At 35.3% G+C, this 12,480-nt stretch overlaps 1 protein-coding gene across 2 annotated transcripts; it reads left to right on the top strand.

Annotated features, from left to right (window-relative positions):
- Positions 9,818–12,474, top strand: LOC109843594 (protein UPSTREAM OF FLC-like). 2 transcript variants are annotated; one of them, XM_020412538.1, is made up of 4 exons: positions 9,818–10,303; positions 10,387–10,456; positions 10,773–11,381; positions 12,124–12,474. In XM_020412538.1, the coding sequence occupies exons 1-4, from the start codon at positions 10,108–10,110 to the stop codon at positions 12,239–12,241; spliced, it is 993 nt and encodes a 330-aa protein (XP_020268127.1). In that variant the 5' UTR covers positions 9,818–10,107; the 3' UTR covers positions 12,242–12,474. The 2 variants fall into 2 exon arrangements, with proteins under 2 accessions (XP_020268127.1, XP_020268126.1); XM_020412537.1 differs by having other exon boundaries at positions 12,121–12,474.

Genomic DNA, 12,480 nt, shown 5'->3' with positions numbered 1-12,480 from the left:
TCAGTTATGATATTTATTATATGTTTCGTTTGCTTTCAGAAAGCACATGTAAATAAATTATGTGTATCAAAATTCATTTCATGAGCTATAACTCTCGGTTTTTGTTAATTTAAGTTCATCTTGAATGAAAGTAAATTTTTTATATGTACATCCAAATTCGTGATTTTTATGAGCTATAACCCATGATTTTTGACAATTTTTTATCGTTTCAAAAGAATGAAAATTTATTGTGTGGACTTCAAATTTTATATTTTCATTTTTCACGGGTTATAACTAATAATTTTCGTTCAATTTTGGTTTATTTTGAAAGAACGTTAAAAAAAAAACTGTGCAAGTTTCATGAGTAATACCCTATGCATTTTTTTCAATTTTGCTTCGATTTGAATGAAAGTAAATTTATTTGTATTTTCTAGGGTTGGAGATGGTGTGTGCTCTTCCATTTCTTTTAGAATTGCTAGAGTTTGGGATTTACTTATTAGCTTAGATGGAAGGTTAATTGTGTTTGACATTATTTTTTCCTGGTATAACTTGCTTTCTTTTTTAAAATATTGAGAAACTGTTGATTACTGAGAATCATTATAGTAACAGCAGCAAAAAATTTAGTGGATGAAGTTAGTATAATCTACAGGATCTTGTGGTTTTTCTCCCTTATTGCTGTACTTTTTCATTGGTGAATTTGATGGATCAACAGATTTTCTGCTTGAATTATTTTGTTTCTTCCCATGTTTACTGGATGTGTACTTGATGTATGAAATCCCTTCATCAAAAGTTGATATCAAAACTGCAAAGAATTTGCTTGGCGTCCACCTCGTTAATATTTCTTCCTTAAGGGGCTGTTTGGTTCGTTTCCTAGATATATGGAAATGTAATTCCATGTAAAGAAACACAAGTTTTTAGTTTTCCAAACTTTTCTAAGAAATAGATTGTTTTGGTTTGGTTCGCACAAAAAAATAGTGGGAAACCAATGTATTTACTTTTCTTGTGTTTGGTTTGCATGAGAAAAAAAGGAAAAACTTTTGTTGATTTGACATTTTCTACTTTTCTTGTGTTTGGTTGGTTTTGAAGTGTGTAGGATTTGTGCTAGTTATGGGATGTAATCTTAATCATATAAAAGTGCGAATGTATCATGAATAAATAATAATATCCCGAATGAATTATAAATTTCTATCTTAATCATATAAAAGTGCGAATGTATCATGAATAAATAATAATATCCCGAATGAATTATAAATTTCTATTTGTATTAATGAAATCATACGAAACCTGAAATCATATGAAACCTACTGTAACATGAACTGTGTACCTGATTTGACATAAAATATACCTGTTTGAGATGAAAATAATCACACAAAACCTGTTTTCCAAGAAAAAATAAACAAGACCTGTAATAACCTGATTATTCATAAATTTATGAAATACGTACCTGAATTAGCCAAAAAAAGTTCTGGAACCTATAAAAACATATAAACGGCTTGAATAGCCATATTTTAGCATATAACATAGCAAATAGCATCGAACCTGATAATTTATGCATGTTGAACTTTATGTGCAAAAAATCATTACATAGCAAATAGCATCGAACCTGATAATTTATGCATGTTGAACTTTATGTGCAAAAAATCATTTGAAATTATTTCTTGACATCATGTCAAATAAATCAGCCACATGTATATGCGAATTATGGCTGTGAGCTCAAAACTTATTTAATATCATCATTGTTAGCCATCTAGTGCAATATCAACAGATATTGCATGTTGCTAATCTTAGAAAAATTGACAATCATCATAGCCTAAATTGAACACCCACAAACAGTATCATAATCAACAAATAGTGCGGAAAATCTGAACACACATAGAACTCCAAGTGACTGAACACAAACATAGCACAAACCAGAGCATCAGTAAAACTGGTCATGAACAAACATGAGCTCAAATAGAAGTTGAACAACAGAGCATCCACAAAACATGAGCTCAAATAGAAGTTGAACAACAGAGCATCCACAAAACATGAGCTCAAATAGAACTTGAGCAAAAGAGAAGATGTCATATGTGCACAAAACATAACACAAACCAGAGCTCACAAAATTGGTGTGCACAAACATGAGCTCAAAGAGAAGTTGAACAACAGAACATGTAATCAGGAAACACCCACCAACCTGAACAAATAGAAGTTGTCACAAACCTGAACACAACAACCAACCAACAATGAACCAGGAAACACCCACCAGCCAACCAAACACCCACCAGCCAACCAACAACACAAACCAACCAACCACCCAACCATCAACACAACTTCTCATTCCCGAGCACATGTAACCCAACCAACAACACAAACCAACCAACCACCCAACCATCAACACAACTTCTCATTCCCGAGCACATGTAACCAATGCATCAGATTGTTACAGCAAAACAGTCCACAAAGTCAGAAATGAAAATATGGAAATCTTTTAGCAACCACAAACCCAAACATGTAATCAACACAAACTCAAATTGTGTTCAGTAACCATAAACCAGAACATCTTTTAGCAACCTGGAATGAAATCACAAACCCAACAACCAAAATTAGAAGGAGCAAAATCAGAAGGAATGAAATCAGAAGATTGCTTGCATCTTAGGAAAATGAAATCTTTTAGCAACCACAAACTTAAATGACACATAACAAGATCTAAAGAAAATCATAACTTAAAATAATTAATATACCTACCAAGCATTCATATGCAATGTCAATAATCAAAACTTAAATGACACATAACAAGATCTAAAGAAAATTTTTAGTTAATATTTTCATCAATATTTTCAGTTACTTTAAGACCATTTAAGATAATTCTCAGTTCATTTCTGTTCTCTTTGCAATTATATTTATAATAATTAATATAATTTTTAGTTAATTACAGTAATATTTTTAGTTAATTACAATTATATTTTCAGATTAATTTCTATTAATTTTTAGATAACTATAGAAAATGCAAAATTTCATCCTAATAATTCAAACCATACAAAATTTTCAACAAATCAATTCTGAGTTGAGAATCATACCTTAGGTCTGAAATCAGTTTCCAGGAAGATCAAAGTTGGTAAAAAACCCGAAAATTTTTCCCAATAAATGCGCTGATTTTTTAGCAAAATCCAACAAAAACACCAACAAATAGGAACTAGGGTCTTCTTCTATGGAAATCAAGCACAAAATCAATAGTATAGAACTCCCGCAAGCCACGAAGAGAAATCAAGGCGCGAAGAGTGAAAAAGCGGGTGACCCTAGCCCTCAACTGCGTTTCCCCCCAAAACCCCGAGATCTGACAATAGTACAGATCGGGGGCGATTTCCTCTCGTTTTCGAAGGAAATGGGGCGACGAAAAAAGTCTAATGTGGAGGGGATTTCCGCGGCTAGAGGGACGAGGGGGAGAAACGAACCAAAGCTGGGAAACGAAAACCCTAGAATGGGTTTTGTCGATGTGGAGCAGGTGTCAGGAGAAGAAAAACATTTACACGGCTCAAAACAACGAACCAAACGGACCCTAAGAATAAGGTTTCTTCTTAGAAACGACCTTAAGAATAGGGTGGTCATTGGTGGATCTACATACACCATATGACACCACTCCCTCCAGGTATGATGGGTAATTATGATGTTTTTTAGTTAATAAGTGGGGTAGAATATTAACTTCAATGGTAGAAATAGATTATATACAACTTATTAACATTCATGTATTTATACCATTTCATACATCAAACATGTTACCATTTCACACTTCAAGCGTATAGTTGACAACTCATCATTTCAAGCATTAACCATGGTAAGTTGTTAACTATTTGGTAAGATCCATAATTTTATAATTCATGCCCTGCTTATTACCCATTTAGTTCAATGGTAAGTTGTTAGACTATTCTATTCGTATGGTTTTTTTTTTTGCATTTTACACCACTTATTACCTTAAGCATTGATCAAACAGATTCATAGTGTCCTTATTGACTATAAAATCATGATCATTTTTTAAATATATTTTTTTGAAATTTTTTTTATTATTTATTATATCGTGACACTACTTTCAGAAGTTCTGGGTTCGCAACTGAAGATTGTTATAAAGAAACCACTTCTTCAATGTCAATTTATATAAACCACCTTAAAATTAAGTTGGTTTGTATGACAATCAACCACCTCCTAGTCTTTTCTTCTTCTTCTTTTTCTTATTTTCTTTTTTTTAATACTCAATTCAAGTTACTTTTTGAAAACTCTCATTCAAAGCACCTAACTCATTTTGTTAATGCTTTTAAAGTTTTTTTTTTTGAAAATTTGGTCGGGAGGTGGTTTGGTTACAACAAAGATTCACTTTAAAGATGATATATCTATAAATTGACATTGAATAGATTCTGTATAATTACCTTATTATTAAGACGGTTTCTAATAATAATAATAAACCCTTAAGAATAAACAGCTTTGACTCGATTGAGTTTTTTTTTGTAAATAAATAAAAAGTTACATAAATAAGAATTAAGTTATTTTTAACAGTTTAACTTGCTAAACAGCAAATTATAGCTCCCACAAATATGATTGGAAAAAACATAAAATTAGAAGTACATTGTTTTCCAAACTAATCAAATACACCTGAAAACAAGATTGTATATGTGTATGTCTTGATGTTCTAGTGATCACATAGTCAATATGTATCCGTGTGTGGATGAGTCTTTTGTGCCCGGCCCGAGCCCGACCCGGCCCGGATTCGTATATTTTCTCTTATATAAGAATACTCTCTCTTATATATGTATAATGTATGTATGTATGTATATATATACTCTCTCTTAGTATATATGTATATATAGGTATACTCTCTCTTATATATGTATACACTCTCTTATATAATATATTTCTATATATGTATAATATGTCATATGTGTGTGTATATATACTCTCTCTTAGTATATAAGTATATATAAGTAGAGGAATATGGGTATACTTGGGCCAAGGATCCTTGGTAGTGATGTGGACACATCTTGTCTATACATCACACCTTGGAGTTTGTGAGGCTCCATCTTCAAGGTGTGATGTATGGACAAGATGTGTCCACGTCACTACCAATGATCCTTGGTACCAAGTATACCCATTTTTCTCATATAAGTATACTCTCTCTTATATAAGTATATATGTATAAGTATATATAAGTATACTTTCTCTTATATAAGTATATATAAGAATACTCTCTCTTATATATGTATAATGTATGTATGTATGTATATATATACTCTCTCTCTTAGTATATATGTATACAGGACCGGTCCTGAGCATTAGGGGGCCCTAGGCAAAAACTTGAACAAAAATACTAAAGGGGCCCTTCTATATTCAAGATTTTTTTTTTTAAATAAAGTGTTGCACCCAAGTAACTTTAGGGCTGCCTACATACCAAGGGATGATATAACTAACCCCAAGGATCAAACACAATGTAGTTCTCCTAAGCTACCCACCCTGGCCAATTTTTGTTTCTTTTTTCTTTTTTCATATCCAGAACTATACTTTCTAGGAAGCTTGATGAACGCTGAAAAAATATGATCAATCAACAATGCAAATTTCAGATCTACAAAAAATTATATACAAATACTAAAATACATAAGATCAACAAAAATTATAATTTATAAAGTTATAAAATTACCTTGAAATTTGAATAGTTTCACTTTAAACAAATTTCAGATCAACACGACAACACGCTTGCACACATCCGGATGGTACTGCAAATAAATCAGATAATAGTTCAGTAAAAAGAAGAGATTTTAGAGTAATAAATGCTTTTAAACTAACTATAAACCCAGTAACTAAAAATGATAGCAGCCCGAGCAAAATCATTCCTTTTCGACATTAACTCAAACACGTTGTGGGCATAATCTAGGCATCCACATTTCAAGTAAAACTTATTTATCTTGCAACAAGATTGAAAGCATGATTAATTTATGATATGGAGGTTGAATATGTCAGTTTTGGTAATAGACAGCGATCATAAATATTGGTTTCGCCTGGAAGACCATTTTTTCCGTTATATTTTTCTTAAGTGAGACATAGTTTCTTTGTCCAAAGGCAACGAAATTGAGCATCAGGAACTATGAATACAAATTCCAGGAACCATGAAAATAAACTACACCACTCTTTCCAAAGCTACACAAGCCTTAATAACAATGTAAAAATCCATAAAGATGACACTTTCTCCAAAAAACCCATCAAGGAAACGGAAACCACAAATAAAAGAGCAAAACAAAATTACCAAAATCCCATTAATTCTCCTCACTTCTAACAAAATCCTCTTTTCCATACCAAAAACAATTAAGAATTGATTAAATCGCATCAAAATCCACCATTTGAGAATTGAGGTGAGAGAGAGAGAGACTTACTGTTTTTTTTATGTGAGAGGGTCTGCGGCAGGTAGGAGTGAGGAAGAGGATGGGGCCCCTGTTTTTGGGGGGCCTAGGCAACCGCCTGTCCCGCTACCCCTTGGGCCGGGTCTGTATGTATTATAAGTATACTCTCTCTTATATATGTATAACTCTCTCTATATAAGTATATATAAGTAAATATACACTCTCTTATAATATGTATAAATATAAGTGGTGGGTAATAATATATATTATATAAATAGCTAATAATACTCTGAATCTCTCTTAGTATATATGTATATAAAAGTATACTCTCTCTTATATATGTATACTCCATATTATATAAGTATACTTTTTTATATATGTGTGTGTGTATACTCTCTCTCTTAGTATATAAGTATATATAAGTATAGTATATTACAACAGCTACTTCTTTCCCATTGGCCCAACGGGCAACGGCTACTTATGCAATTCATTCTCTCTCAAATTATAACTTATAAATATATACAATATATTTACATATAATATATGTATATATAATATATAGTTACATAATAATTTGGAAGTATATACTAATACATAATTATATAAAATATAATAATATTAAATTAATTTTTAGCATTTTTTTATAAAATTTTTTTTAAAAAAAACCTAGTTGGGATGTACTTATCTATTGTGATGCGATGAATTCCAAAATAAATTTATACTTGTAATTTGTAAATGATTTATTAATTATTAATAAAGAATTTATTTTGGCCCGGCCCGGTCGGGCCTGGGCCCGGACCCGGCCCGGGGTACCCGAGTCCGGGTCCGGGCTCCGTTTTTGCCCGGCCCGGATGGACAGGCCTATGGGCGGCATGACAGTACCTACATGGGCCGATGAGTTGTGAAGGTTATCGGGGCGAGAGGCATGATGCACCTGACATGTATTAAAGGCGATGTTGACACGTTGCTAGTGAGGATAGGCTCGAGATAGAAGTTGTCCTTTAGCTTCGCCGAGAAGTAACGCCTTTCGAGTCGTCTTCACGAGGCGTCTGACAAATATTCGAGTGGACTCGTGGTGAGTCGTCTTCGATAAAGGGAGCGACAAGTACCGCATTTCGAGTCGATATGAGTGGGTGTCAACTCGACAAGTCGATTGAGTTGTCGTCCCTACTAGTCTCTCTGACCGCCAAGTTGATTGGGGCATAGTATGTAGAAGTACAATTGTCCGTTGCTTGGCACTGAGTTGCACTCGGGTGAATGGGAACACCAAAGCAGTTTGAGTTAACTTTAACAATTTAACTTGCTAAACAGCAAAGTATAGCTCCCAACAAATATGATTTGCAACAACATAAAATTAGAAAATCATTGTTTTTCAAACTAATCAAATACACCTGAAAACAAAGATTGTATGGTTCCCTTCGTTCTCATTCTATTCATTACATTTGATATGCTCGGAGAGCTATATGATCGATATTATTGCTACTTGACAAGATTGTAACTTTTTCCGACAAAAGTAAAATAAAGTCTTGACTTTTAAAGAGGAAATCATTAGTATCTGTATCACTAAATAATCTTAAATTGATAACTTTCTGTGAAAAAGCACCCTTTATTTATGAGTCAACCCCACTTTGCACGGAGCAGAGCAGCTGACCATGCTTCCGCCTCGAACTTCTAATAAAGGGTTTTTTTTACTGGTACCTTTTGCATCTTCAATATTTCGAAATTAACGCTCAAATTATTGAAATTGCTATTAGGATATTCAATTCTCTTGTCAAAGTTGGCATTCTATACTAAGAAAGTTAATAAGAATCAGAGCAACTAACAGTAATTTAAAATATTAGGTTTTTCTTATATTGATCCCCTAATCTAAACCTATTTTTAAATATAGTCTCCGAAATGGGTATGTTTTAAATATGTCCTCCAAATTTATAACTTTTCTCAAATAAGTCCACATGTCATATAATTTAAATATGTCACCTAAATCTGTAAGTTCTCTTGCATTAAAAACTATTAACTTAACTCCAAGTTAACTAGATTTCATTAGTCTTATATGTTTTGATCACTCTTTTCCATAGACATTTTTCCTCCTGTATTCTCTTGTCCTACCCTTTCTGTGCTTGCAATATTGCACCCTCTTACTAGTACTAACGTATTAGACATAACTTTTTAAGGGAAGACGATGGCATACTATAAAAAATAATGAAATTTAGTTAATATAGAGTTAAATTACCAATTTTTAAATTAGAGGAACTTATTTAAGAGAGCTTTAGGGGCTGTTTGGATGCCTTTAGGAAACTAGAGTATTTATGACACAAAATAGAAAGTGGTTATCCACCTCACCACTCTCTATTTGAGTGTTTACATTGTTTGGTTAGGAATCTTTGTGAATCCTAAAATAATAGTATTACATTGTTTGGATAGTATAATGTAAACTAGAGTATTTATGACACAAAATGAAAAGTGGTTGTCCACCTAACCACTTTCTACAAGGTTTTGACTTTATTATTATTTTTTTGGACACATTTATGACATTGTGTTGGCTTTCCAACAAAATCACTCCTATTTGGTGATTTTACTTTCGGTGACACCTCATCAAAAAGTGTAAGATTTTCATATAAAAGAGAATTTAAACAAATAATGTAAACAAGTGAGGTGTCCTCTTCCTATTAGATAATGAGTTGGCCATCATTAATGATGACCAACTCATTATCTAGAGCTTTGCTACAGGGACCCAAAATATGGGACCAATAGAGGGGACAAGTGAGGTGTCCTCTTCCTATTAGATAATGAGTTGGCCATCATTAATGATGACCAATGATGGCCAACTCATTATCTAATAGGAAGAGTACACCTCACTTGTGCCCTCTATTGGTCCCATATTTTGGGTCATTGAGGAATTTTTTAATGTAAAAGAGCTTTGCTATAGGGACCCAAAATATGGGACCAATAGAGGGGACAAGTGAGGTGTCCTCTTCCTATTAGATAATGAGTTGGCCATCATTAATGATGGCCAACTCATTATCTAATAGGAAGAGGACACCTCACTTGTCCCCTCTATTGGTCCCATATTTTGGGTCATTGATGAAAGCTGACATTGAGACTCATTTTTTTACATTTTCCATCCTTTTACATGGTAAAAACATACAACCAAACAACCCCTCACAGATTTGGGGGACCAATGTGAGAAAAACGCTAAATTATTTGAAACGACTTTTAACAAACCAAATGATGTGAGCCCTAACTTCAAAACATTCAAGAGCCAAGGGATTAATATCTAAAAGAGTGGTGTTAGGGGCACACCACCCACCACAACCCCAATCACACTCCCCCTCTCATTGCTACAGTAAACCGGGCCCCACATGGGATTTTAAAAAATTTAAAATCCCATGTAGGGCCCGGTTTACTGTAGCAATGAGAGGAGGGAGTGTGGTTGGGGTTGTGGTGGGTGGTGTGCCTCTAACATTATTTTATCTAAAAACCCCTTCAACAAATTACCTCTCCACCGAATTTACAAGCCTATCCACGGAACAGCATCTAAATAGCCGGACTCGATCGAGGGCATATCTGTCATTTCACATGTCACAGCTAAACCCCCCCCTGGCTTTCCAATTTGTCACTTCCCCCTTGTCCCCAGCATCTCCGTATTTGAATCCGAGTCCCGCTCTCAAAACTACCACGCTATTTCAACCTTGTCTTCCGTCTTTATAAACAAATCTAGAGTTTTTTTTTTTTGACTTCTCCTCCAACAAAAAGGAAAAAAAAAACTCTAATGGCGATCCAATCAAGAAGGAGAGCAGAGGCAGGGATCAGCCCAGAGAGGAGGATGGTTTGGATTGAGCCCACGAGCTCAAAGAAGCCAGGGAGAAGAATCGCGGTCGTCTACTACCTCTCGAGAAACGGGCACTTAGAGCATCCCCATTTCATGGAGGTCCCCCTCTCCTCAAGCCATGGCCTCTATCTCAAAGGTAATAGCTTTTTCCATCAATCGAAGTACTTAATCTAATCTAACAAAAAGATTTGTTCGATCTTTGCTAATCCTTAACCTCAGACGTCATCAATCGTCTTAATGCTCTGAGAGGGAGAGGAATGGCAAGCATGTACTCTTGGTCCTCCAAAAGGTATTGTTGATTCCAGTCCCTTAATTTTTTGAGGGTTTTTTTTTCTGTTATAATAAACCAATTGAAAAATGATACAGACACACCACCGGAAACGCCCTCAGTCATGCTCCCTCTCCTGCTACAGTACAGAAATCTCGTGTGAGCCTTATGTACTGTAGCAAAAAAGGGAGTGTGATTAAGAGTGCGTCCGGTGGTGTGCCTGTAGCACCTCCCAAACCAATTAATAATATCTGTCCTGAATAATTAAGAATAAGTTTTTTTTTTAAAATTATTTTCAAAATTTCCATCAATCTGACCTCGTAACTGCTCCGCTTAGGAGCTACAAGAATGGATTCGTGTGGCAAGATCTGAGCGACGATGATTTCATCTATCCTGCTCACGGCCTCGAGTACGTGCTCAAGGGATCCGAGCTCCCGCTGCTGGACCTCTCGTCGCGCTCGATATCTCAAGATTCTTCCTCCTCCTCCACCGGCTCCGATCGAGCTCCTGACCTTGACAGGAAGAAGAAGAAGAAGTCTCCATGGGACTCCTTCGATCTCAACGAGTATAAAGTCTCCAGGTCCGATCTCATCGTTGACGCCTCCACTCAGACCGAGGAAAAGAAAATTAGGAGCAAATTGGTTCTTGATAGGGAGGAGATCGAGATCGGGTCGGAGGATCGGGCGGTCGGCAGCGGGAGGTTCCGGGCTTCTGAGGTCCTGATGCAGATCGTTTCGTGCGGATCGGCGTCGATGACGAGGGGCGGCGCGGCCGTTTTGACACGTGGAGGTTCGGATTCGGGCTCTCCGGTCGGAGGGAAGGAGGGTTGCTTTAGCGGGAGCTTGATTGAGGCGAAGAAGAAAGCTGATAGCGATGGTGATGACGGGGATTCTTCTGTTTTTTCGCTGCAAAAGAGATCGTATTCTTTCAATGCTGCTGACTATAGGTAATACTTTATTTTATTTTATTTTATTTTTTGGAGTTAATTTTCATGGATATTTGAGGTTTTTAAAAATATTAAGCAAATGTTAAAATCAGACAAATGAAACTATAGCTCAAATTACAAAATTCAATTGTCGGTTTTTTAAATTCAGTTTTTGCGAGTTTTGCTACAGGGACCCAAAATATGGGACTAATAGGGGGGACAAGTGAGGTGTCCACCTCCTATTGGATAATGAGTTGGCCATCATTAATGATGACATTATCCAAGACATCTCACTTGTCCCCCCCTATTGGTCTCATATTTTGGGTCATTGAGGAATTTTTTTAGTTTCTGCATGGAGTTGAGCTATGCTGTTGTTAATAAAATATTCAGCGTGCTAAATACTATCGGCCCGAATTTAAATTTCGGATCGTGAAATTGAGAATTCAAATCATTGATGTGATATCGTACAAGTAATCTCTTTAGAAAATAAAATTTCAAAATATTTCGATATATTTTGATCATACAAAAATACAAAAATCCCTCAAAGACTCGAAATATGGCATCAATAGAGGGACAAGTGATGTATTTTTCTTCTATTGCATAATGAACTGATCATCCCTATTGTTTCTATATTTTGGGTCATTTTTCTATATTTTGGAATTTGGATCATGTAGCAAAACATATTTCATTTCCCCAACTCTATTTATTTATTGATTAATTAATGCGTTGATGGCATTATTTTGATGGGGAATCATTACAGCAGGGGGTCTCAAAAGGCGGGAAAAGCTGTAAAGGAAATCAATGATGCACGTGCGAAATGCGTGCCGAGAAAGAACAAAGCCTCCACGACTACCAACGCGACGATGAGCAAAGCGAAGTGATTAAATGACTACTAGCATAACTAATGATGTTTATTAGTCTAAGATCAGAGATGAGAGAGAGAGAGAGAGAGAGAGAGCTGGGTTTTGTGCTGACATCGAGAGAGGGCGAGGATTCAAATGGGGTGTCGCCTTTTTTAGCAGCTGGCTCGTTACGGCACGGAGCAGCGGAACCGAGAAACAAACAACATGTCGGTTGACTTTTTGGCCCGCTGAGATTTCAAGTTGTGTCACTGTTGTGC

This window comes from Asparagus officinalis, chromosome 5, assembly GCF_001876935.1.
Source record: "Asparagus officinalis chromosome 5, Aspof.V1, whole genome shotgun sequence".
NCBI classification, from domain to species: Eukaryota; Viridiplantae; Streptophyta; class Magnoliopsida; order Asparagales; family Asparagaceae; genus Asparagus; species Asparagus officinalis.
The sequence above is the reverse complement of the archived record's forward strand: the minus strand, read 5'-3'. Positions and strand labels throughout refer to the sequence as shown.